At 41.4% G+C, this 27504-nt stretch overlaps 2 protein-coding genes across 3 annotated transcripts; both read left to right on the forward strand.

Moving 5' to 3' along the window:
• The first annotated feature begins 876 nt into the window (after nucleotides 1-876).
• On the forward strand, nucleotides 877-2340 carry sstr3 (somatostatin receptor 3). Its single transcript, XM_071542368.1, has one exon. It carries the CDS (start codon nucleotides 877-879, stop codon nucleotides 2338-2340), a length of 1464 nt encoding a protein of 487 aa, XP_071398469.1.
• A 16899-nt stretch (nucleotides 2341-19239) lies between these two features.
• Nucleotides 19240-27463, forward strand: eif3d (eukaryotic translation initiation factor 3, subunit D). 2 transcript variants are annotated; one of them, XM_071542360.1, is made up of 16 exons: nucleotides 19240-19356; nucleotides 20285-20410; nucleotides 20517-20562; nucleotides 20927-21063; nucleotides 21178-21263; nucleotides 21693-21765; nucleotides 22030-22145; nucleotides 22262-22394; nucleotides 22545-22692; nucleotides 22834-22964; nucleotides 23759-23844; nucleotides 25055-25184; nucleotides 25621-25763; nucleotides 26439-26631; nucleotides 26772-26941; nucleotides 27353-27463. In XM_071542360.1, exons 2-15 carry the CDS (start codon nucleotides 20288-20290, stop codon nucleotides 26916-26918), a joined length of 1692 nt encoding a protein of 563 aa, XP_071398461.1. In that variant the 5' UTR covers nucleotides 19240-19356; nucleotides 20285-20287; the 3' UTR covers nucleotides 26919-26941; nucleotides 27353-27463. The 2 variants fall into 2 exon arrangements, with proteins under 2 accessions (XP_071398461.1, XP_071398462.1); XM_071542361.1 differs by having other exon boundaries at nucleotides 26772-26865.
• The last annotated feature ends 41 nt before the right edge of the window (nucleotides 27464-27504 follow it).

Below are 27504 nucleotides of genomic sequence, written 5' to 3' on the forward strand. Positions count from 1 at the left end.
TGTCCTTTGTCTGTGCCACTCTTGCCCTCAGCATTATGTTTTGTTTTGTTTTGTTTTACCTTACTCTCTTTTTTGCTCTAAATGTGCTCACGCTCACACCAGGGGCAAAAATTAACAGGGGCTCGGGGCAAAAATGGCCTTTTAGATTCATGAAGTGCCTGTGAAATTAGAAATGAGCGAGCAAACTTCACCCTGTTCATAGTTTTCATTGAGTTGCCATAGTTTCAGTCTCCTATGGGCCACTGTAGGTGATTTGTTGGAGCCTATGAATGTGTTCTAGGCAAGAAAAATTTAGCAGGTTTTGATCAGAAAACAACCGTACACACAGTCTGAAGCAATATATCTGATTATCACTCTGCTTATGTGATGGTATGATTTACTACAAAACAAATTTTAATGTTTCAAATTGTTTTCAAATTATTTCATAGCACAATAAAATTGGCCCCCAAAAGGACAAAATGCCCCTAAAAATAAGATCACGGGAGCAAAAGATGCCCTCTGGAAAAAAAAAAAAAAGAGCTGATATGCACAAGTGTGCTTTTTTTCGATAAAGAAAAACATTTTTTTTATCAAGATTCTTTCGGAGTCAAACAGCACTAAAGCACGCTTACATCTTTCAAGCCTTTGACCATTTTTCTCTAGTACACCACAAGTGAATCTCGACATTTTCTCATGTCCTTGAAAAATAATGATGTTTCTTACTTTTCCTCTGCGCCTCGCTTTTCATTTCTCCTTGCCTCTCATGCAATGGAGTTACATGGAAACATATCAATTAACAATTCAGTTCGATAACTAATTAATTTTTTCCCCCACAGGACAGATGGGCGGGAGCTGAGACGACAGAAAGACAAAGAGATACACAGAAAGAGCGCATCCATGGGCGACTTCTCGGTTCCCGACTTGGAGATGACGGATGAGATGTGGGAGAGCAGCAGCTTTGCCAGCCCCTCCTCTGGCCTTCCGCTGTGTCTGCTCATGTTCAACAACACCTTCTTCAATGAGACGCTGTTGAACTCCACCAACGCCACCAACGGCACGAGCCCAGAGGACCCCTCAGGTCTCAGCGTAGCGGGGGTGCTCATCCCACTCATCTACATAATTGTCTGTATCATCGGCCTGGGCGGCAACACTTTAGTCATTCACATTGTGCTGCACTACTCTAAGACAGAGTCTGTGACCAACATCTACATCCTGAACCTGGCCATAGCTGATGAACTGTTCATGCTCGGCCTGCCCTTCCTGGCCATCCAGAACACGCTCCAGTCTTGGCCCTTTGGCTCCTTCATGTGCCGTCTGGTCATGACTGTTGACTCTATCAACCAGTTCACCAGCATCTTCTGCCTGACGGTGATGAGCATTGACCGCTACCTGGCTGTGGTCCATCCCATTCGCTCCTCCAAGTGGCGGCGCCCTCAGTTGGCCAAAGTAGTGAACGGCACAGTGTGGGCGCTGTCGTTCCTAGTCGTCCTGCCCGTGGTCATCTTCGCCAACATCCAGAAGACGGGCGGCACCTGCAACATTGCCTGGCCACAGCCGGCGAACATCTGGCGGGCGGCCTTCATCATCTACACCTCCACAGTGGGATTCTTCTGTCCGCTCCTCATCATCTGCCTCTGCTACCTGCTCATTGTCTTCAAGATTCGTAGCTCGGGAAAAAAGGTCCACGCCACCTCGACCAAGCGCAGGAAGTCGGAGCGGAAAGTGACGCGCATGGTGGTGATTGTGGTGGCTGTGTTTGTCTTCTGCTGGCTGCCCTTCTACGCCCTCAACATCATCAACCTGCTGGTATCCCTGCCCTCAGAGTACCAGGGCATTTACTACTTTGGTGTAGTGCTTGGCTATGCTAACAGCTGTGCCAACCCCATCGTCTATGGCTTCTTGTCAGACAACTTCAAGAGGGGTTTCCGTAAAGCCCTCTGCCGCTCCTCCAGGAAGGTGGAGAACCATGAGCCCATGGAGCGCCAGCAGCAGGCGGAGCGGAGGAGGGTACTAATGCCCAGGGAGAGCCTGCGAAGGACAATCCGGGATGAAGAGGAGGAGGACGACGAAGATGTCTCAGAAATGACCGAGATCTACAGAATTTCCCAGAATGGCAATTGCAGCTTGCAGCCGCAGAGCTCCCAGACCCCCTTCTTAGAGAAAGGAGCAGCTCCAGGGGCAACAGAGTTGTCCTCCCCAGAAAAGAAAGCCAATGTCGGGGACGCCAATGGGAAAGACCCAGGCAATGGGCCCACACTGGCTGTACCATCGCTTGTCAATGGAGCCAAAAATGGGAGTATCAAAACCCTGCCAGAGGAACCTATGGAGCAGAGCACCTCATTGGCGATAAGTTACTTATAATGTAAAATACTGATTGTAAGTTGATGTTACTTGAAGTGAACTCAGTATTATAACACAGGATGGACTGCCTCCAATCAACTCCTTAGAGCTATTCATGTGTAATGAATCAAAGAACCCATAAAAAAAAAAGTCACCCAGACCGGAAATTTTGATCAATGGACTAAAAGCAACATCAAGTCATTAATGAACATAATACTGCAGTTATTGTACAAATTTAAAACGGAGTTTGAAGGAGTTGCTGAAGTTGAAACAACAGTATGCGTGACTATGTTTATAATGTGTAAAGATGCATTGCTGTTTGTATAAGTTTGTGCCTTTCTGTACTTTTATCATATGTATCTGGTTGATCTTTGTACTTCATAATGTGACAATCAGTTGTTCAAATTTGACTGTACTGAAGCGTGAATCAGCATTCAAGACAACCATCTACACATTAGCTGGGAGACTAGATGAAATGGCTATGACCTTAATTTTGAGAGGATTGCCAAGCTATGTATATCTGATATCTATCTTTATGTATTGAAGGCAAGAAATGGATCACATCTCCAAGTGGTGCACTGAATGTAAGAAAAAGTGATATAGTTTGTAACCATCAGCTTAAATAAGCTTGTACCATAAACTACACTCTAGGCCATAGGCTGCCCAAATTAACAAAATTCTCCACAAAATTCTATTTGTTGATCAAGAGAAGGGAAAACAAATTCTATTTGATGTTGATCAAGAGAAGGGGAAATGTACATATATATATTTGGTTTATTTCAGTCTATTTTTGTATATTTGTATGCAATTAATTATATTTGAGGAGTTGTTTTGAGATAACTTAATGATGACATAAGATGTAGAAAGTGAATTTCTACATGTTATTTTTCCAAATGAATCAAAATAATTTCCAGTCAGATTTTTGGGCCCAAGACCCACCACCCATGCTACATTTTGATCTTTGGCCCTCTGTGTCAAAAAGTGTTATCAACCCATGTACTAAACCATAAAAACAGAGGTGCACCTGGTCTGAAATACATCAGCAGGTGAAAATGACCCTATTGTAAATGACCGTCCCCACCATTCATCACATAGTCACCTTCCCACTATTCATTCACGAGTTCCCTTGCACCACACACTCTGATACAAGCCATACTATATTTAGATGGCGGTAAATACAGTGAAACAATGCTATCTTCTCCTCGATAATACTGTGCTGTTCCTCTTCTAGGCTGGTCTCTCGCCCGCAACACCCACGCACACCCTTTCACAAAGATCCATTGCGAGGTATAAAAACATCATTAAAGGCACATTAAAAAGGGATTTGCCTCGCTGATACTTTATTTGCCGTGCCCCCGGGGCTTGCAGTTTGACGAGAACAGAGATGCGTTTAGGGTAAGTAGTCCTGGGAAGTGGTGTGTTTGCCTCTCTCTATGACTAAGCTGTTTACTAGTGTTTGTGCATGTGTGTTAGGCTATAAATATTGGTGTTTCATGTGTGATTCCTCCATCCCCTCAGTGATCCACCTGTGCTTACTGTACATGGAGAGGCGATAGTCATTTGATGGGTCTGCTGGTGATATCTGTGTGAATCGGTGTGACTCTCTGCCCACCGGCTCACACCCACGTACAATATGGACACACAAAGAGGCAAACAGGACTCCGTTAACTCTGATAGCCTATTATTCACATTTTTTTTGGCAGGAGCAACTATGGAAACCCTGTGCAAACACTGTCAGTAGCTCAAGAGCATGAACACAACGAGGCCTACACACTATCCTAACAACCGCTAGTGGTTCTCTCTCTCGTCTAGAGGTACTTCTGGTTTTGTATTAAATGGCTCAGTCAAAGCACATTACAGAAATGTATATCCTATCTACTGCCATTCTAAATTAGCTAATTTTGTTGCATATTCAACACATTCCAAAGGACCATGTGTGTAGAATAATGTGTTTTTTTCCCATGTGATAGTGGCCGTTTGATCTGTGGTATATGCCCTTAGTGCAATCACAATGCATGATTTGGCTTTCTGGAAGTTGCCATGCAAATATCAGTACATTTTAGCCACTGCTAATGCTAAATGAATGGGAATCTTGAGTCTTGTTGTTTGCAAAAACATCCTTAGCTTCAAACAAAGTGTTGGTGTTGATTTAAGTTGGGACATATCACAGTTGCCCCCGGGACATAGACTACTACTCTCAGTTCAAAGAACCATCTGTCAGAATGACTAAAGCAGCTATTATCCTGTAAAGACTGTCGTGTTTTGCATCTCTTCTCACCACGTTGTTTGGGATCAAGGCAAATCATCAAGGGAAGACGTACTACATAATTCTGCTGGATGCAGATGACAATATGAGCTGTAGAATTTGTATATTGCCTGGTGAATTTTTTCTTCATTGTGCTGCCGCAGTTTAAGTGTTTTGTGCCCTAAGGACCAATCTGTCATTGAATACATTTAGTTACAATATGAGGAAAATTAAAGAATATGTTTCAGTGAAACTGCTGACTTTCTTGTCTCTGTTTATTATCTTCAGTATAGGTGAAAACAATCCATAACGACTAATTTCGTAATATTTGAATCTCTTCATAATATCTGATTATTTACAGACAGGGTCTAGTAATCATTGATCATGTGTTTTCTTTCGCAAATCAGTATTCAATTTGGGCAAACTATCAGCCTTTAAGGTCCATCATCAACCGGCCAGTTCTTTATTCACACCACCATGTTTAATCCTAATCTTCTGATGGGCTACAGCAAAACATCTGCTTGCAGGTCTTACTATGTATCCTCTCTCTGTGACCTATGACCCTCATGGATCGATCATACTCATAACTGCTAGATAAATGTTGCCTCTGTATCATCCAAGTATAAACAACAGGGTTTTACAGCTATAAAATAAATAAATAACTAAACATGGGAATCAAGACATTTGCTTATTCTCAGATTGATGGAAAGAGCGGTTAAACAGCTGTTAAAGCAGTAGCTAAGCCTGAGTTTTGGAACTATGAAAAGTTTACAGAAGTTTGTATTATTTGTAAACAATGGTAAGTATGCATTTTAATTATGGTGACACGAGACACTCAAAAGGTCCATGAAGTCCTATCTTTCAAGAATTGATGCACACAGTGGATCCAACATTTTTGCTTTTGCTGGTTTAAATTATAGACAGAAATGACTATAGGCACAACAGTACACGAGCATGTGATTGAAGACTTTGTCAGTGTGTGCAACACCCTACATAATTTATTCCGGAAACCATAGCTGTCCAGTACACTGAGGAGAAATTAAAACACCTTCTAGTTCAAAGGTGGACAGGTCGCTTTACCACAGTGTCTGTCGTTTTAACCGAAATGGAAAGCACATATGGCACAGATCCGCAGCAGTTACAGAGTTTCAGTTTATCACTGACACGGTCCAACTCCTGGCACTGCTCCATCCTCCAAACAAACTACTTTATTCTGTAGAGACGGACCAGTACGCTGGTTCAAGTGCAAGTTCAAGTTCAAGTATATTTATATAGCGCTTTAAAAAACAAAACAAATATACACCAAAGTGCTTTACAGAAAGTGGTTATAAAAGACAAGAATAAAAATGCGAGGAATAAAACAAGACAAGAAAAATGCAAGAAGAGACACAAAACACATTAGAGCAGAAAAATAAAATAAGTAGACATATGGACACACCCACACCCACCCACACACACACACACACACACACACAGTCATGAGTATACGTACATCTACAGACACCTGATCATCCAAAACAAAAAGCTAGTGAGTACATAATCTTATGTTTTCAGGGAGACTACTCCACAGTTTAGGTGCTGCTATGGAAAAGGCCCTATCCCCAGATTTCTAGCAGACCTTTGTCGGTGGACCTAAGGGGCCTAACAGTGGTGTGAAGTTCTGAAATACAGCGGTGCACAACTTACACACAGTGCTAGCAACTGCTCTGAGAAGCTGCGATGTGCTGGTGAATTTGAGCCTCGGTGGTATAAATGCGTTCCCGGTGACTCAGACACAGTTCCAAGCAAACGACAGATCGTAAAAAATACTTTTCTTCAGTACTTTGGATACTGTCCTAAGGGAACTGTCGATTTAGTGCGATTTAGTGAAGGCAACGGTCAACCACATGTGCCATCAGTCCCACTCATCCAAACCTTCTGGATGTGAAGGTCAAACCAATTACTGGACTTACCAAAGACTGATTTGATGGAATCTGAATTTATTGTGACTCTCCCGGTTTTTGCAGACTGGGATAGGCCGCTCCAGCGACGGCAAAAAATTGACAACCCTCAAAATCCTGCAACAATTTGCCAGTTCCCTCGCAACATTGTCAACTGTGCTTACGGTTGACATCTTCTGAAGAGTAAGAACATTTTTTGTTTAGCATCGTTAACGTTACAGGTTTTGCATTTGTGATCTTGATGGTTTACATCAGTGTTTTCCAACTCAGTCCTCATGTTCCCCCGTGTCCTGCAAGTTTTTGTTCCAGCTCTACTCTTACGCAGCTGATCCAATTAAGGCAAATTATTTGTAAGACCATGGTCAAGATGATTGGTAGCCTCTATCTCATGCCAGTGGTATTGTTTGTGTTCATGTTTCTCAAAATCAAGACCACATTTTTCATAAACCCCATTGCTTAACTCTGAAAGCTTTCACTCCATTTGTGCTGGGAGAACAGCACACTCTTCTTTTTTCATGTGCTGTAAAGCAATATTTCTTTGTGCTGCAAAGCAATACAGCAGATTTCCTGCTAAATCTGGCCCAGTAGCACACAAATACAGTGCACAGCAATAAAATGCAGTGTAGAGGCCGGAAGAGGCTGCCAATCTCTCAATGGTCTTGTAAGTAATCATACAAATGTTTAAAAAAAAAAAAGAAAAGAATAAAATGCTACATGTAGCACCTTTGAGTCACAGTGAAAGCAAATTTATGTTAGGACTGAACCAATAGTCTATCTATTCTACCCATAAAACCAATCACAGCCTCATCACCATTAAGATAATTAATGAATATGACTTATGCCCACACTGCATTCACCATCTGTTCTCAGCTCTAAAAGGCCCAGAGGGACGACTCACTCTGGGCTCGTTGGATATGACTCACTGCTGTAAACATGCTATAAGGAAGCCTGTCAGACGGCTCATATTCTAGTGTTATTCCTGTGTGACGTAGGTCTGTTGGATCCTGCAGAGATTACAGGTTTCATTTAACAATTACAGTAGGATCTGTGATTCATTATGGCTCATGAGAAATACTATAAAGCTGGCCACATCGTTCCTGAGTTTGGCCGATAATGAGCCCCTTTATCTGTTAGACTGTATCTAGAGGTGTATCTAGGGGAAGGCAGTGAAAATGACATGCAGATGAAAGCAGATGTATCAACTGGAGGTTTAATGGTGCAGATGCGTAAAGATGGCAGTACCATTCATCACCTGGCTGGTCTGTCAACACCGTGTGCACCCGGTGCTTGTGAACCTCGTCTGAAATATTCACGGGACGCTGTGGGGACGGGTAAATGACATCAAAACCCGCGGAGACGACCGTCTTTCTGTATGTTAATCAGATGTGCTGACCTTCGGAGTGCATACGTAACATCATAATTGGACCCAGGGATTAGTCTGAAGGCCCACTCAAGGACTCCCTTGTGAAAGCAGGGAGGAAGAACAGGTTATTTGTCCCATTGATCTCAGCCTCCACCACTAAATGAGCTGCGCAATTATCCTCTGGAAAAGTGAAGGATCACAATCAGAAATGATGTGCGTCTGATTTACACATCTAAAGCTCTCATGTGTGTGTGTGTGTGTGTGTGTGTGTGTGTGTGTGTGTGTGTGTGTGTGTGTGTATGCTTATGTGCAAGAATTATGCTTTTTTCTATAGATAAGTAGGCAGTACTTATCTATAGAGCATAATTCTCCGAGGAGGATTAAAATGCATCTTGACCGGTATTTTTTCCCGGGTTAGAGGCAAGTGCTTTATACACTCACGGCCACTCTATATATATAAAGCATGCAGACATGGTGAGGTGGTTTGGTTTTTTGTTCAACCAAACATTAGAATGAGCAAGATGTGTGATCTAAGAGACTTTGACCCTGGTCTGACTGTTGGTTCCAGCATCTCAGAAGCAGCTGCCCTCCTGGGGGTTTCACGCTCAACAGTCTGTAGAGTTCACAGAGAACGGTGAAATAAACCAAAAACATCCAGTGAGTGAAAACAGCTCGTTAACGAGAGAGGTCAGAGGTCAGAGGAGAACGGGCAGGCTGGTTCAAGCGAACAGAAAGGCCATAAATGCTCAAATCACAGCTCTGTACAACAGCAGTGTGCAGAAAGGCATCACACAACACACAAGTTGTTGGCCCTTATGATAAATGGGCAACAGTTTGGGAGACCTTTGGGAGATCTAGTTTTATTTTTAAATACTGATTTTAGTGTAAAGCAAGGATAGAAATGCAAAACGATGACAGACCCAGGACTGCATTGTTATTCTTAAATTCTTAAAAGCAGGATCTGTTGTTGAATCTGTTCACAAACGTGTTAAATGTAAGTTCAGCCCTCATTGAAATGAATAGGAAGTAAAAATCTGAACGCTACAAACTCGTCCAGCTGCATCCGATCTTGGTGAGTAGTTTATATTCTGGTTTTCATGGCAGTCAAGTCAAAATAACCCCCATGTTAAGTGGAACATTGCTTTAAAGTCGATATTGGCCATCTAACCTTCGTCAGTAACTCTATATTTGCTTTGGGGCCCTTGTGATACCCAAAAGATCTAAAAGGAAAAGCACAGGGCAATCAAGTGATCAGTCTTATGACTTTTATGCTTTAATTTGGTGGAGAACTACATTTTTTTTTTCAACATAAGGCGCTCCATAAATGGGCTCTTTCAAAAATGACAGAAGTGGCCTGTGAGGACAAAGCCAGCCCAGAGCATCTGAGGGCCTGTGGAGGCCTGTGCTGGATTCCTGCCATTTCAGAGCATGGAAAAGACAAAATATCAGCAGTGACTGGTGAGCGCTTCATCTGACTCATTTCAGGATTCACTTCACACATGGCCGGAGGAGCTTCATTCTTATATGGCTGGAGCTACACTTTAATCTTTAAGAAGTTGTCATAGTTATGGAAGAAATTCATAATCCTTCCCTCATATGTCACCAAAAACTGCTTTTTCTTCTCCCCAATGAATATTTTGGGGGTAAATAACTTTTTTTTTACCCTTTTTTTTAGGTTTTGCTGCAGGACCCGAGAGTGTCTGCACAACACTGAGCTGCATTTAACCTCAAACCCTAAAACTATTAAACATTGAAAGACTGTGAATAAGAATCACAGATAAAAGGAAAGAAGAGCAAATAAACAGATGGATTATACCATTGTTACCAAGTTTTTTCTAATCTCTATAATTTATTTTCTTCTTGGGAACCACCAAACTTTGAGATGGCCTATATTATTTAGAATGTAGAATATTTACCTCAATATACAGTATCGTTCTCAAATAATTTTTTACAGCATAGTATAATGGCTGTAGAAAAATGAGAACATTGCGGTGAAAATTGGTTTATTCTATGTGTTGCTTTCTGTTCTGTGTGTTTATTCTATGTCTCCCCAGGTACGATTTGGAGGGAAATGTGCAGGATTGATATGCAAGGCTCCCAAATAATATCTGAATATAACATGGAGTGTATGTGGGGAGAGACAGACACATGAGGAAAGAAACAATCCTTCCCAGTTAAACCTCATGGACTGGAATTGGTGGCAATTTAGGGCATCCATTTCACTTCTTCTCTTCGTTTAAGTGAGCCCTCTGGAGACGAATTCCTGTCATAGCAACAAGTAAACCCTTGTGTTTCTCTAGTGATCAGGGGGACGAAACACCTAACATCCCTCTGCTCCCTTTGCACCTGCGAGGAACATTTGAGCATCATAAGCAGCATGGAGACAGCAGCAGATGCTTTAGTGAATTATATATTATACTGTATTATATCGTATTCATATTATTGTACATGTTTTATAACCTCATATTGTGCAAGACATCAAAACTCAATGTGAAAACAAGAAAAATATAAACATTAATGCAAAAAACTTTAGGTGAATAATTTGACAGCCATTTTTCATTTGGGTATTTTGGGCGTTCCACCTTCAGACAAAGGGAAGGGATCTGTGATTGAAAAGCGTTTAACTCTGAGCAGAATCCAGCTTAGGTGGAGGCAGAAAGACAGAATGCAACACCGCTTAATTCAGAACAGCTGTCAGTAATTTCCTTTCCACATCTTGGATCTTGTCCAGTTTCTCAATTAGTGGCAAGTTTCAGGTGCAAATTGCAAGTTTCACACAGAAACGACAGCAGATTTAAAAAAGATGATTCAAAGCTGATTTTCTGTATCTTTGTGTACTTACAAAATAAAGTCTATATTAACTGCTTGTACCATGTTTTATAACCTTTCATTTATGCAACGACAGTTTGAACTTGCACACTTGCTCTTTTTCAGCATCTGTACTCACTGATTACTTAATTCTCACAGTCTTATTAACAACAGCTTCTCTGTAAGCAAATAAAAAAAGCAATCTTTAGCACTGGCCAAATCAGTGGGAGAAATCCCACTAAATATAATCCATTATTTTGGAATTGCCACAGTAGATTTCAAAACTTCAAAGTATCAAAATAACTTCTATTGTTTTGTATATCCAATAGGTATGATGGAGCAATGAATTTAAACTATAAATTTGGCGATTTTGGACCTATATATAATTTGTCTCTTACATTCCTGCAGTACTTGGACACACAGACATGGCTCCTGAGTCAGCTGTCGGTTGAAAGATGGATTAGACCAGCTACGGCATTTAAAAAACTTTTGGGGAGTTTGGCCCATTGGCCATCTTACCCAATATGACCGTTGCTAGCCTCTTGCTGCTAACAAGCAGTCCAAACAGGGTATATCAAATATCAACAAAAAAGCTATTTGTAGGCTCCACAGGGGAGATGAGAGTTACGGAAGAGGATTAGGGCCACATGGGAAAAACTTGAGTTCTCAGAATAAAGTCAGACTTCTGACTTCACTCTCAGAAGACTTTCAAGTCAATGCTATTGAGCAACAACAAAAAGAAACTAGGACTGCAAGCAGTCATGGACGGGGTCAGCAGATGTCGCATAAGAGGAAAAAGAGAGTTACAGCAAACAAAGCACATTTTCTCAGCATCACGCAGGAGTCAGGACTCAAACTCACAACCTTTGACACCAAGGGCAAGTCATGAAGTTGTTGAGCTATCTGTTGATGTTTTGGAGAGAGGAGGCGGCACGCTACGACTGAGGCAACCAGCAGGGTGCATGATAAGATCTGTCCATACACAGGCAGCTTTGAAACTAGTGTCAAATATTCCATTTTCAAGATAAAATTTGGAGAATTTGCGTACTTTATCTAGACAATATAGAGATGTCTAGTATGTATGGAATGTTCCATGAGCGAAAAACTGATGTTTAAAGATGCTCTATTTTCCATTGACTACAATGGATTCCATATGGGCAGAATTCAAATAATTAAAAAAAAATTCTATTTTTTTTAGATGAAGATTGGACATCGAGTAAGCAGCAATTGACCATGGCTGTGTACAGTACCATTTACAGTCAAACGTTTTCATGAGCTGTGGGCTCAGTTTTTTATTAAATGAAAAACCCCACAACAGTTTTATTTGGGCAGGTCTAATGATGTCCTGTAGTAATTTCCATGTAATTTGTGCAAAGTATGTGGGACTAGTTAGATTTAATTAGTTTTACAGTTTTTAATAAAAACTTCATTAATGTGGACTTCATTAATTTAGTATAGCTACCACCTGTATTGTTGATTTTTTAAATTTTTAAACTTTAGACCGCTGCTGTAGCGCCACCATCTGGACTATTTGCCCCAGACTTTAGTGAGTGTAGTTTGACATGGGACTGGAGCTATGTGCCAAGTCTGGTGAGCTTTCATGCATGGGAAGGCAGTTTTAGTAACAAAGAGAGACTAATAATAATACATACAAAAACAATAGGGACTGGCAGCTGCCGACCCCTAATAAAACCATCATGGAAAAGATCATATCCAGAACAGGATGTGATGACACTCTGCAGCTTGTTAGGAGTGAACTCTAGACCAGGTGTGGCAAAGCCAACCTTAGAGTCCTTCATGGAGATAAGTAGACATACTCAGGAGAGGAGATCAGATAGAGAGTTGGCTCAGCATGAGAGCTGAGATACTGGAGAGCATGCACCATGGGCATCTGGTGGTCCAAGATCCATCACGCTGTTAGAGTACTTGCCTGTTCATGCTGCAACATGCACAAACCCAGCAAACACCACAAGCTGTTCATCACACCACTACTGGAGCTTCTGTGGCAAAAGCAGGCATCAGTTTTATATGAGTTCAAAGAGAGAATGCTCTTGGTTGTCAAACATACCTGAAGTGGTTAGTTACTGTGTACTGAACCTCACCAAGACCACAAGCAAAGCAGTCATCACTAGGCTACAAAGGTCCGCAGTTCATGTCACAACAGTTCCAGGAGTTTACAAACAAGTGTGACTTTAAACATACTATGTCAAACCTGTACTGTCCTCAAGTCGGAATGGCAAAATGCGAAATGAAGCTATCCTGAGGCAACCTGACCAACAGCTTGTACTCCTGTTTAATAGAGATTGTCTGAACCAACCCATGAAAGCCCAGCCAGGCTGCTTATGGGAGGGAGACACCGGACTAGTAGGGATGGAGAGTCGACTACAAAAGAATCAATTCTCAATTCCATCACGTCGATTCTGAGAATCGAATCTGCTAATAAACGGAGTTGGACTGGACTCCTGTTGCAGTCTCGACTCCAAACTCTGGAATCGAAGAAACTATATAATTAAAGTTGGAGTCGGAGTCGGAGGCAAGCATGTCCAATCTCTCTGCTGAATGATGTCAAAGCAAATCAAGACAACATACATCGGTGACGAGGTGCAGACAGATGAAGAGAAGGAGCAGAAAGAAACTAGAGTTATCCAGACCAAGAACTCCAGACCACTGTCCTTCATTGTACAGACCGTTGTCCTTCATTGTAACCACCGACATTTGCTACTTTTCAACCAAGACAGCAAAAGCGGGGACCCACCTGACAAGAGCGCAGGAGTCCCAGTGGTGCCAAAACACAGTGGAACGACCTTTGAACACTCTGGTCCCAAACTGATCCAGGAACAGGTCCTAGGTCATGACTTGATAGTGTTAGGGTTAGGTGTGGTGAGGACCCAAATGCAGACAGGCAGGCAGGGATTAACGAAAACAGGGACTTTAATAAAGAACTAAAGCAAAGTACAAACACAGGAAAACCAAAAACCAAAAAACCACAACAGGCTGGCAAACAAGGAAGACAAAAACCCAACCTGGCTGGCAACAAAGCAAGAAGTCCAAAAACTGGTGACAAGGCAGGGGACACGGGAACAGGAACAGAGCAGGTAACAAACAGGAAGCAAAACAGAACGGGTAGGCAAACAGACGAACTGACAAAGAGTGGATAGTGAACCGGGGTAGATATACTGTGGGGATGGGTGATTAGTGATGAGGTACAGGTGTGTGGGAGCAGGAGGAGGGAACAGGTGAAGAGAGATAGACCAGGAGGCGGAGACACAAGGCAGACAGGAAACACAGAAACAAGGAAAACACAAAGGCAAGACATGACAGAACCGTGACAGATAGCTGCCCTAAACAACTAATTCTTCATATTTTGTCAGCAGTGACAGACAACAACATACCACTAACCCACAAAATCAGTGTTAGGTTTAGATGCACAAACAATGCAACTGTCCTAACTTAGCTCTCAATGATTGTATCAGTCATCTGGAAAAGATGACCTTTTACTGATACTTTAAAAGAATGCCATGAGCTACAATGTCTTCTGTATTCCATGCGACTTTTTTAATGCATCAGAAACTCCTTCAAAAGAAGGGAGATTGCAGTGAAGATACCACTCATTGAGTAACATAAAAACTTAAAGACAAAAAGAAAAATTCTATATCCTTAGTCAATTTCACAGAGCTGTCAAAAAGTCCAAGTATTTTAAAGAGTTCGTAAACACACTGTTTTCAGCCAGTCTCAGCCTAGTGCACAATTTTGAAAGATGCAAAAAAGTGCAGAAGGAAGCGAGAGCAAATATTTGATAACGGATCATCCATCTCTACTTGGGGGTCGTAACAATTTTATTAAATTTAAATTAACAAAACATTTCAGGCTGCCAAATGTGAAATACCTGCCTTGAAATCACTGATGGCGGTGTGGCCAGAGGTGCAACACAGTTTAAACTTTCAGCCTATAGAGAGCAGTGCAAGAATTTTCTGCCCCTAGAAGCAGATGCAGGACTTGATTCAAAATTTTTTGAAATTAAATGGATTAATGCTATTCACTAGAAGCCATGTAATCATGTTTACAGCTCAAAATGTGAGCTATGTGATTTATTTAGTGCTGTTTCACTCTTTAAGCAAATTTCTACACTTACTGATATATCTGAATTTATGTATGTAAATCTGACTCATTGATTTAAAAGGTTAAGGGTATTTAGACATGAAAAATTCATAATATGCATAAACTCACATGAGATACAGTGCGATTTTCACTGTGGCAGAGGCAACAACCAACGCATTAGGTCAAATTCTCAGTCAGGCAAACATCTCTTAGATGTATGGATGCAGTAGGAATGCATGTCAGCATCCTCTATCTGGCAATGACATGCAACACTTTGACCAAGGCTATGAGTCATGTTGCTAAGAGACCAATAGTCTGGCTGAAGAAGGGATTAAATTGAAAGTTTTGTGAGTGTGCTCTTGTTAGATGGAGAGAAAGGCAGGTAAGTGGGTGGATGGATGAAGCTGTAGCAAGGGAGAGAAGGCGGAGGAAAGGAGGAAGAATGGCGTGGCAGAACAGATTATCTTCTCTGAAGGGCAAGCTGCTCCTTCGTCTTCCTCCTGAAAGATGTTGCTCTCGTCGGCTAGCCAGCAGCCTTTGTACAAATAGATACGGCAATGGCTGCACTGCAAGGTTGTGTCGCAGCATTTAGATAACCTGAGCTCCCAAAGGTTATTGGTTAGATAAGTGGCAAGGTTCTTACTTCTTTTCTTTCTTTCTTTTTTTGGCACATTAATAATTGTGACGATGTACCAGTAAAGACTGATCATTCTGGTTTGTCATCATTCCTGTTGCCTAGGCCCTCATCAAGGCCGCCCATTTACAATAATATATCACATATGCATGCAAATATAATATTGTTGTGGATAGCAGGAAAATGTTCTGAACCATTTGCGCCAGTGAAAGCAAAGTGATGACAGGCGTCAAGTGCAAGAAAGCATACAAGTCAAATCATTTCCTACAGCAATTGAGTATTTCTCCCTAAGTGCATTATTTCCAGACAATTAATGGAGACATCCTAGTGAAAGGAAAACATGGGTTATATACGCTAGACCCATGGGATCCTTTCCAGCAAAATCTATTTTAAGGATTAGTTCACCCAAAAATTACTTTTTCTTTCATTATCTACTCACCTTTATTTCAGTGGTGAAGTCTGGTGCTGGCTGTTTTTTTAGAATTCCAAAAAGGGCAAAAAAAAAATGACCATAAAAGTGTTCTGAGCTAAACAATATTGACCTCATTATCAACTCATTCCGGTGAACTGTTCCTTTAATTCCACCCTTGAAGTGGTAATCTGAGAAAAGATCCTGAGATCCCGATTTTTTTAAATTTTGTCTCCGTCTTTGTTGCTAAGCGCTCATTGCTGTGGTGTTTCTGCACTACTCTTCCCAGAGATCACCTGTCAATCAAACAGTGTGTCCAGCACTGTGACGTCTGTTTCGTTGGATTTTCTGTTAATAAAGTTTGAGTTTCTTTTCTTTGTCTGTTCAGCCATGGTGGCTGATCGGCTATGCTCATGCTAACTACCCAGTTCTTCCTCTATTTATTCCAAACAAACCGGAAACGTTTTCCCAGGAACGACCTACCAGACACCGGGTGTTTAGAACAGCAAAAAGCTTGAACTTGATATAGGCTGAATCACAATTGTGTGATATCAATCGGTGATAGCAACACAGACATTTATTTAAATGAAAATGTTGTCAATTATTACTTTAAAAATCATGAATGTCTCAGTCATGAATGTTTAGTCATGAAAGTTTTCCATCTTCATGTGGAAATTGTCATTTGCTTGTTTACAATTTACAATTTCCCATTTGTCAGACGCCTTTATCCAAAGCGACGTACACATGAGATTTTAATACAAAACAACACAAGCTTGTTGTAGACAGTAACGACTGGTGTTCCATTTGTTTCTGCTCATCCACATGCCGTGCTCATTTCTTTTCATGCTGAATCAAATTGGCTCCTGAAATCACTAAACTTTCATCCCCTTCCCCCGTGCTCATCAGCTCTGATTGGGTTTCTCGAGGCAAACACACAGCCCGCCTGCGCTCTTTTCACCAAACCAAAGATCCGAGGGAAGCTTATATATTTATCCTCCTCCTGTCATTCTGCATAATAGTCTTTCTTGTTTTCAGCAGAAGTCTGCAGTTGCTTCTGTCGCAGGTTTTCCGGTGACCTTTTGTTGCTGGCTCATCATCAGGCTTCCCCATTACTCTTCATCAGAGCAGTCCAGGTCCACTGACAGTGGTAAAGCACTTTGAGCTGCATTTTTTTGTATGAAAGGTGCTATACAAATAAAGTTTATTATTATTATGACGGTGCCATGTTGAAAGTCACTGAGCTCTTTAGTACGGCTCATTCTACTGCCAGTGTTTGTCTATGGAGATTGCATGCCTGTTCGCTTGATTTTATATACTGTAATCCAAATCCATTAATTAGAAGGGGTGTCCACATACTTTTGGCCATGTAGTGCATGACTGATGGTAAATGAAGACATAATCCCTGCAGAGTTAGAGTTAGCATGACCAGCACTTGCTTGCTTGTCATTTGTTGAGCTGAATTAATCGCTTGCTCACTGCAATGAAAAGAAATCCTTGGTATTCAGCCTTGAGAGCATAATAAGGGCTGAGTAACTGGAGGCCTATGATAGTCTAACAATAATACATTCATCACTCATAACAGAACATGATCAGAATTTATACCATGAATTCAAAACAAGGCCAATACAAAGTGTATAAAATGCACAAATTTGGAAAGGCACAGACTGTCAGGATCATCAGCACTTCAAAGCTCACCTTGATCTTTAGTACACACAAGTCCTTGTGATTCTGCAGCCAGTGGGCAGTGGAGTCTAATCACGTTTGTAAGAGGCTGTGTTGGGGATAAATACCATATTGTTGTCATGATGAAGGGGCTGTAGATTATCAAGACCACCTCAGCTGAGACCAGGCCTGGTGAGGTCCGAGTCAGGACCGAGACCAAAAGGGGATTAGGTCCTGGTCAAGACTGGAACAGACGCAAGTAAAGTCTGATTTAAGATGAATCCCAATATACTGGACAGATTGCAGTGATGATGCTACTCAGCAGTGTCTGTAAGCATCGCATTACGAAGAGAGAACAGGGAGGGGGAATCCTGTGGCTTTTGCACAATTTTGTTTTAGTCTCAGGGAAAATTAGATTAGCTAAAAATATTTGTGACAACAGCAAGACAGAAATTAGAGCCTAAGACAAGTCTTAGGTTTAGAAAATGGAAAGATTCAAGACTCAAGACCAAGACCAGTGTCAACCACCAGAGCGCCTCATTATTATGCTAAGAATTATAGCTGAAGAGAAGATTTTACAAAATACAAAAGCTAATACTTTGTGGATGAGCAAAGCTACACTGCATGAGCAGACTATCTGGATGATACAGAAAGCTTGAGAGATGAACTATATTATAAACGATTCGTCACAAAATGAATCTTAATGATGCATCCTTCTGTAATCTAATACATAGAAGTTCTGCAGCACTGTAATTACCTTGATTACAGATTAAGGTCCATCAGGATCTAATTAGACAGTATTCACTATTAGATTGAGACCAATGTCTGTGATGTTTCCATGATCTAATACGATTTTCTCACAATGAAATTAGCAGAACATGAAATAACACAACAGTAATTGCAACATTTGAATTTTGGCCAAAAATGAGAGCGCAAAGTGTTATGTGGCTTATAATTAATAATATTAATGGCTTAATATATAAATTACTATTTTGGTAATTCCGTAATCCATATTAAATTTTATTAAAGACAAATGTCAGATGAACATGTCTATGCATGCACATACTCACACAAGTGTATTAATAATGATAAATATTTATAGCCACAGAGCGTCTATTCTGGGCTTTGAGCTAGTTGAAGATTCAAAGCAGTCAGGGGACAAGACTATTCAAAGACTAGGTTTTGACACACAGCATGTCTCATCATGACAAGGCCATTGTAACAGTCAACTACATGCATTTATCTTTGCATTAATATTAATATGAATCGCTATTATGAATTGCTATTCAAAGAACCACCATTTGCCCCCCCTCACATGGACTCCTCAAAATTTGGTGATCCAAATATGTCCCAAATAGAGAATGACCTGCAGAATTATGATGACCATAGTGAATATGTGAACCCATAATGACAAGAGGCACTTTAGCTATCTAACGTCCTGCCATAATCACCATAAACATAACAAGCAGGTCAGGACTCCAGACAGGGGCTAGGTGTTAATTAATTCAGTGTATCTATTTGCTTCTCACACAAGTACAGACAATGTACAGATAATGCAAAAAAAAAAAAAAGTACTTTAAATAAATTAATAAGAGCTATGAAAAGATCAGTTATAAAAAAAATACGTTTCATTCTAAACACCTAAATATTTTGGATCCTGTTTTACGACTGTTTTACGTTTTAAATTATTAATTAAATGAATTCTGGTGGACTGACTGCACCTTTAAATTTGTGACAGTTGTTCTTGCTATACGGCAGGAACAACATTCCATTTTACGGCAGTTTACCACTTCCTTTCACACCGGCGGTCTGACAGGGAATTGTGCCTCTGATCAGTGGTTGGAATAAACCGCTTGAAAGGGTGTCACAATATTTACGGTGAGATTAAAGTATAACACGTGAAAACGTATGAAATGTAACTGTGTCCAATCGTGTGTGTTGCTAAACTGTAGCGAGATTTGTCTTCGAGTAGTTAACCTGCGACCCGGTTAGCTTAGCCTTGCTAACGCGGCCACCTGGCAAGCTCTCATAGTCGGCTAGCTAACGTTAGCAGCAGCTAACACCGATAGCTTAGCTCTCACTCTCAAATATCATATCCTTGGTTACGTTAACTCAGTTTTGTGCCCCACTCGATATCGTTTACATATTGCCCTTAGATATAGCCTGCGAGCATGTGACTGTATTGCTTAACGGCAAAAGCTAACGTGACTCAGCTGGCCAAAACCAGATATCAGCTGGCACCACTCCTTGATGGAGATTATGTTGGACGAGCTGACTCCTTTCAAAGATCTGGCAATTTAACGATGCCTCGCTTATCCTCAAACGAGACACACACCCTAGAACATGACGTAAGACCGTTACGACTCGCTACCGTTTATTCTTCAATTCGGCATCCAGCCAAGCCACCAAGTAGCCCTGATTTCAGTCAAATGCTGTTCCTTTGTCGATAAGCAGGCAGCACTAAAGCGCCAGCTTCTTCAATAGCATTATTGGCGTCATGTTGTCTTTGTATTAGAGAATAACATGTATTGTGGCTAGATGGTAACACTCTTTAATGGAGATGCTGTTGGACGTTCAGGGGTCAGTGATGATTAGCCCACTGCGCAATCTGATCAGTGCCTATTGTTTTAGTGCACTGCTGGAGAGATCAGTGCTGCTCATAGCCTGAGACCCTGTGAATGTGTGGGATAAGTCCCACCTCTACCATGTACACCATTGTATTATGCATCGGTTATTTGTATGTGTACATATTTGTAGGTAGCTAACTCTTTGTTGACAAAGTCTGGTATTTTCTGCCTGACTTCAGATCATGGCGAAGTTCAACGCCCCTGTGATCCAGGACAATCCATCTGGATGGGGTCCCTGTGCCGTCCCAGAGAAGTTTAAAGACATGCCCTACCAGCCCTTCAGCAAAGGAGACCGTCTGGGAAAGGTTTGTGTCTTCTCCTTGCACACTTCCAGATTTCCCCACCCACAATGCTAAGTGGTAGCAGGTTTGTTTACCACCTTTTTCATTACATTGTATTTTCTGCCTGCAGGTCGCTGACTGGACTGGGGCGACTTATCAAGACAAGAGATACACAAGTGAGTGGAACAGTTTTACAACATCAGAATCAGGAGAATTGAAACCAATATTTATTGCATGTTTTTACAGTTATAACCTTGTTAATACCAAAGTCAGACATTTAACTGAACAGTCAACCAGATGGGCATTGTGACCGAAAATAAGAAACAACAGAAAAATATATCCCTATATTTACATGCAATTAACTTAATTTTAACAACAAATTAGACCATATAGTCTGTTCCCTGCATGGTAACACTATAAATTAATAAATAAATAAATAAATCATCAGTATAGACTATAATAAGTGTGCTGGTTAAAAAGTGAATACACACCCAATGTTTCATGTTCTCACATTTTTTTTGATAAATTGTGTCATTTCAGACAAGTATTCCTCTCAGTTTGGAGGTGGTAGTCAGTATGCCTACTTTCATGAGGAGGACGAGACGAGCTTCCAGCTGGTGGACACTGCCAAGACGCAGAAGACGGCCTACCAGAGGAACCGCATGAGGTTTGCTCAGGTACCACAGACTGAAAACCGAATGAAATGTCGCCTTTTGCCTTTTTAAATGTGATGATTTGAAATGTTTCTTGAGATCCTACGTCCAATAACAGGATGATGTTTCTTTTAACAGAGGAATCTGCGCAGGGACAAGGACCGTAGGAACATGACCCAGTTCAACATGCAGACGCTGCCTAAGAGCGCCAAGCAGAAGGAGAGGTGAGACGCTGTCCAAACTCTGCCTTCAGGAATTGTTGTCCTGTTTTATCCCGTTTCTCTTCTCTGCTGTAGTACAGCATTTCTTCAGGTGGGTCTCCACATACTAGCATGAGCCTGGGTCAAACTGAATTACAGGACAATGTGTAGAAAATGATGCACAAGAATCTAGATTTTTTTCCACTTGATGTAATGGTGCAGCCATAAAAAATGGCGCCTTGGGTTTGGATATTTCACTCAATATAAGCAGCTATAGCTTAAATGAATCGTTGGAACGAGCAGATGCAGAATATGCATGTTACACTGTTGTACAGTATTGGGGGGGGGGAAAAAAATTCTAACTTTGAAGCTACTTGAGAGGAAATTTAAGGGTAAACTCTGTGTGCAAGGGGTTAAAGACTGTAGCCTTAACTCAAGTTGTGCTCTTTCCAGGGATCGCATGCGCCTGCAGAAGAAGTTCCAAAAGCAGTTTGGTGTCCGTCAGAAGTGGGACCAGAAATCTCAGGTATGACTCACTTAAAAACGTTCTCACATGAAATGTATATAGAAGGCGTAATGCATAAATGAGTGTAACTGATCCTTTTGGTGAGGCTTTTAATGATATAGATTAGTTGGTAATAACCTTCCCCATCCTTTTTACACTTGATCATGCGTATGTGTTTAAGTCTCTTCCTCTCTTGCCTCCCTTGCTATCATCCTCCCCATCACACCCCACCCCACACACCCCACCCCCATCCCCCCCGTCATATCCTGATTCCTCAAGGCTCAGCTGAAACCCAGAGATTCATCTGTTGAGGTGAGGAGTGATTGGGAGGTGAAGGAGGAGATGGACTTCCCCAGGCTGATGAAGATGAGATACATGGAGGTGGCTGACCCCACTGACATGTGAGTAAAACACACACACACACACACACACACACACACACACACTCACACACTCTCAGCACTTAGCCCGACCTGCTCTCCATATACAGTCGGTGAACTTGTTATGTCTCCTCCAGTGAGTGCTGTGGTGCCTTGGAGTACTATGACAAGGCTTTCGACCGTGTCACCACCCGCAATGAGAAGTCGCTCAAGAGCATCAAGAGGATCTTCCACACTGTCACTACCACCGATGATCCTGTCATCCGCAAGGTACAAGGATGCACACTTACATATGAAGTGCTGATCCAAGAATCAGAATCATTTTAAAACATTTCTAAATGTGCCCTTGCACCGTAAGTGTTTTATTGTATCGATGCTTTCTTTACAACGATGATGGTCACTCTCCTCCCCTCTCTCCAGCTGGCTAAGACCCAGGGTAATGTGTTTGCCACTGATGCCATCTTGGCCACCTTGATGTGCTGCACACGCTCAGTCAACTCCTGGGACATCATTGTGCAGAGAGTGGGCAACAAGCTCTTTTTTGACAAGAGAGACAACTCTGACTTTGGTGAGACTTTATGAGATGCATTGACATCTAATTATGCCAAGGCCGCACTCAAACATATCACTGTTGGCCTTGTAGCAGCTTTGCGTTGTCACTTGCTGTTTTAGCATTGAACTCTCTAATGTCTGTAACTGTTCTCCTCAGACTTGTTAACGGTGAGTGAGACCGCCAATGAGCCTCCCCAGGATGAGGGCAACTCCTTCAACTCCCCCCGTAACCTGGCGATGGAGGCCACATACATCAACCACAACTTTAGCCAGCAGTGTTTGCGCATGGTAAGTACACACTTACCACCATTTTTACAAGTGCTTCCAGAAATGCATAATTTTTACCTTCATTAAGATGTTTTTCACTTGCAAACTTCTTAAATCATATTTTTTTTAAAGCATTTGTTGTAGTATACAGTAGTTGTGGCAGTGGTATATGCATTAGGACACTGAGACATCAGGTCGCCCCTACAGCTGGTAAATTTGACCACAATTCGACAACAAAAATGTTTTCCACTGGATAGAATAGTCCAACCTGACTTTTTGTGGATGGGTCTAAAATGTTAATGTCCATAAGAGCAGGGCAGGAAACTAACTCTTTTGCATACCAGCCATAGTGACTGGTAATCCCAAAATTCACCAACGTCTTTCGTCTGACTCTTTTACCAGCCAACTAGATTTTTAGAATAGAATATGACCTTCAGAAGGTGGTTGGTTACCTGCCAAAGTGTTTGGAGTGGATCCCTGGAAAGAAGCAATCACAACTGGGAAAATTTAAAATACAAAGTTTTCTTCAATCACTTGTCAAAAACAACTTAATCATCTCTTCCCCAATTTGTGAATGTTCACAATTTTAGAAAACCCTGCCAACTTTTCTGCAATTTTTCCAAGAAAGCTGCAATAAAATCAAGCTTTTTTGGAATCTGTAATGTCATAACACCTCTGAAATTCTTGGGGCTGATCTCTGGTGCTGAAAGCGTCCCCATATATCATGACAGATAATAGAGTAATTTATTTATAGAATGCCCAAAATTCATAGTTATTTTATTAGGGTATGTCAAGTTTTTTTGTTTTTTCTTCAGGGAGGAGAGCGTTACAAGTTCCCCAACTCCAATCCATTTGTGGAGGAGGACATGGATAAGAGTGAGGTGGCATCTGTTGCCTACAGGTAGGTACTGACCCCTGCTGGTTGGTTTCAGTACAACACCTAGACCTTGAATGTAGACGACTCATTCGGTTCACAAGAAGAAGCAAGGATAAGCGATTTTCTCAATCATGCCAGTTCTCCACATCATGCCAGTCTAAATCCCCGATGGAATCCTCATTGGATCTATATCAGTCTCTTTTTAAAAAGTCTATTAGCAGGTGGCCTTTCTGAGGGGAAAAGTGCAATTACAGCACATGGATATTATCTGTTGTAAACCTGCAGACAGTTATCCAACGTCAGTAGTCGACCATCTGTTACAGGTACTAAATATGTGTAAGAATTGGATAGGTTTCTGTAGGTGCCCACAGTCCATATCTGTTCACCATACGCCATCTGGTGGATGTTGTTGTCTAAAGTGTCTTGCAGCACCATGAGTACATTAGCAGTATGGTTGGACAGAGTGAGGATCAAACCCCAAACATTGCCAATATTAGTGGCATTTACGGCATAAGTTACACGTGACTACAGTTTGATACATAATTGTTTCATTATCATGGCTGTAAAAAATGCATTAAATGTTAGTCAGGATTTCTTGCCTGCAATATAATACAAAAGTTTTCCTCAATGAGAACATTCTGCCCGGGAGGGTTTTAAGTGGGAGATTTATAATGAAGTGGGTTTGAGAGAACAAAAATCAATAAAAGACTCAAGACTTTTTCACACACTGTAGTTATCACAAGGCACCGAAATGGCGTGCCTTGCTAGAAAACTTATTTCACTGTCAATTGGCTCCTTATATTGCATTAAATGATCTCATTAGAGTATCTGAGAAAGGTCTCTGAACTAACAATATTTTAAATCAAACTTGAAATCTGGGCTTGTGAGCTCTGTGAGGCACAGTCACTTGAGAGTGGGATACTGGTTTCTTATTTATTTATTTTGATGAAAACCCATAAAGCTTACGCCTAAATGTAAGGTTATTATAACATAAATAATGCATTGCTTAACGTGCTTTAGCCTGCATGATACTAGTTTAATTGAATATAACTTTTGACTGTTAAATTAGCTGGAGACCATCCACCTCCTCCATCAGCAATGGCAGGTGTTCATAATGAGATGTAGTCATCTGTTCCTCCTCAAGTCTAACCCACAGTTCACAACACTCTTAATGTCAGGTGAGTCACTATGCAGATTTTCCCTCTCAGGCTGATGGGTTGTGTTTGTGCTGCAGGTACCGTCGCTGGAAGCTCGGGGAGGACATCGACCTGATTGTGCGCTGTGAGCATGATGGAGTGATGACCGGCGCCAACGGAGAGGTTTCCTTCGTTAACATCAAGACCCTCAATGAGTGGGACTCCAGGGTAAGAGGAAAGGACGAGGGGAAATGGAGATTTAGTGGAGGTTACAACACGGGGGGATGTGCATTTTCACAGGGTTCCTAAGGACATGGAAAACCTTCATGGAGTCATGGAACTTGAAGAGTGTGTTTTCCAGGCCTAGAAAAAATATAGAAAATTATACGTGTCCTAAAAGTTTTGGAAATGCAAAAGTTTCAAAGCCTTTTTTAAAATAGTCATACACTAAATGTCTAACTTGTCTGCTAGTGTGTGTTGTAATAACCTAAACAAATTTTCTGATGTACCATTTGAACGTGCCCTGACAAATACTGGTCATGGGAAAAGTCATGGAATTTAATTGTCTCAGTGTGTAGGAACTTACGCTAACTCTTTACTTCCAGGGTTGAATGAATTGTTGATTTTGTGTTGTAAATCTCTTGTTCCCGCTTTTCCTCGTCAGCATTGTAATGGAGTGGACTGGCGTCAGAAGCTGGACTCCCAGAGAGGAGCCGTCCTGGCCACTGAGCTGAAGAATAACAGCTACAAACTGGCCCGCTGGACCTGCTGTGCCATGCTGGCTGGATCAGAGTACCTCAAGCTGGGGTGAGGAACACAATTTGCTTTATTCACATGGCAGGAGGCCAAATTACCCAAGACGGTCCAAATAAAAATCAACAGCATATGGACTGAAGGGAAAGACCTGCTCAGACCAGTGGTTCACCTATCCATACGATTGGTTAATGTTAGCAGTCAGCTACTTTATATTCTTAACGTTACATTATCTCCAAATCAATTGTGTAAGCTGTCAAGAACAACTTTTAACAGCAGTTTTAGCTGGTTAAAGTTACCGAGTGTTAGCTAGCAGATGCAGCTAACATAAACAAGCAAATAAGACTCAAAAAGCATCCTCAAGGATCTGAAACATGTTAGCATATTGCTAAAGATAAAGGCTTTAATGCTGACAGTAATTTGATGCTGTGGATGTAAATCAATCCAGTTACTGTAGACTTTAATGTGGAACTTTGTGGGTAATTTAGTCCTAAACTCTGCTCATCTCTCCACGACACTGAAGGATCATTTTGCTGCATATTTTCCATTATTTTTTGTGTCCAAAGACTGGTTGACTTTGCCATTGTTTACACCTGCTTCACTGTCTTCCACATAGGGTTTCCCACCCTGAATACACTCATATTCTGTTAGAACAATCTTGAACTGTAGAGATGCTTCGACTGTTGCACTTTTCTGACATACGGCGTTGCGTCCCTGTCTTGTCTCCAGGTACGTGTCTCGTTACCACGTGAAGGACTCTGCTCGCCACGTCATCCTGGGCACCCAGCAGTTCAAACCCAACGAGTTCGCCAGCCAGATCAACCTGAGCATGGAGAACGCCTGGGGCATCCTCCGCTGTGTCATCGATATCTGCCGCAAGCTGGACGAGGGCAAGTACCTCATCCTCAAGGACCCCAACAAGGTGAGCCGGCACTAAGGAAAACACCCACTTTGTCACCGTTTCTGCGTTGTGCTGAAAGATTTCAGAAGGACTTTGTTGGTTGTAAATTGTAGCCCTGATGGGTCAACATTGTGTGTGTGTGTGTGTGTGTTTGCCAACAGCAAGTGATCCGAGTCTATAGCCTGCCTGATGGGACCTTCAGCTCCGACGAAGATGAAGAGGAAGAGGAGGATGAAGAGGATGAGGAGGAGGAAGGTGAGATTGGATTGCCAACTGCTGCCATTTCCCAAGCCAAGTATATTCAGTAGATAATATACTGTACATATTCACGGTATGTTTGCATGCACTATTCTATATCTACTATGCTGTATTATATATTCCAATGATTCTGATTTACAGGGACATTGAGACCTTTTAAATTTAATTTGCTTATTTCGGTTGTTTTAGGATGATTTGATTATAATATTATATGATATATTATTACATTTGGTTATTTTAGGGTGAAATGTTTATAGATTTACGGTACAGTAGAACTGAGAATGTCCCAATCAACTAGAGGTTCTACATAAAGCCTTTTTCCAGTGTCAGAAAAGTGTCTGAAGTGAAAGAACTTCAAATTGGAAAAGGTCCCTGCATCCCTTGAATGATTTTCCTTGTTTGGATGACTGTATTTTTAGGTTAACCCGGTTTTGTTTACTGATAGAAAACTGTTTCCCCTTCCTGTTTTCCATTCTTCTTCTAGATGAAGAGAACTGAGGTGTGGAGACGGCTCAAGTGACCAAAGTGGGCTGCACCACACGCATAGAAACTCACCGTAACTCCTTTTGACATTCAATAAAGATATCAGAGATTGGCCAACTTGCTTTTTATTAGTGTTCCCTGCTGTTGCATGCT

Source organism: Centroberyx affinis, unplaced genomic scaffold (assembly GCF_046629955.1).
Source record: "Centroberyx affinis isolate AG114_WGS23_722 - 3 ecotype Tasmania unplaced genomic scaffold, CSIRO-AGI_Caff_v1 ptg004071l_1, whole genome shotgun sequence".
Lineage (NCBI taxonomy): Eukaryota > Metazoa > Chordata > Actinopteri > Beryciformes > Berycidae > Centroberyx > Centroberyx affinis.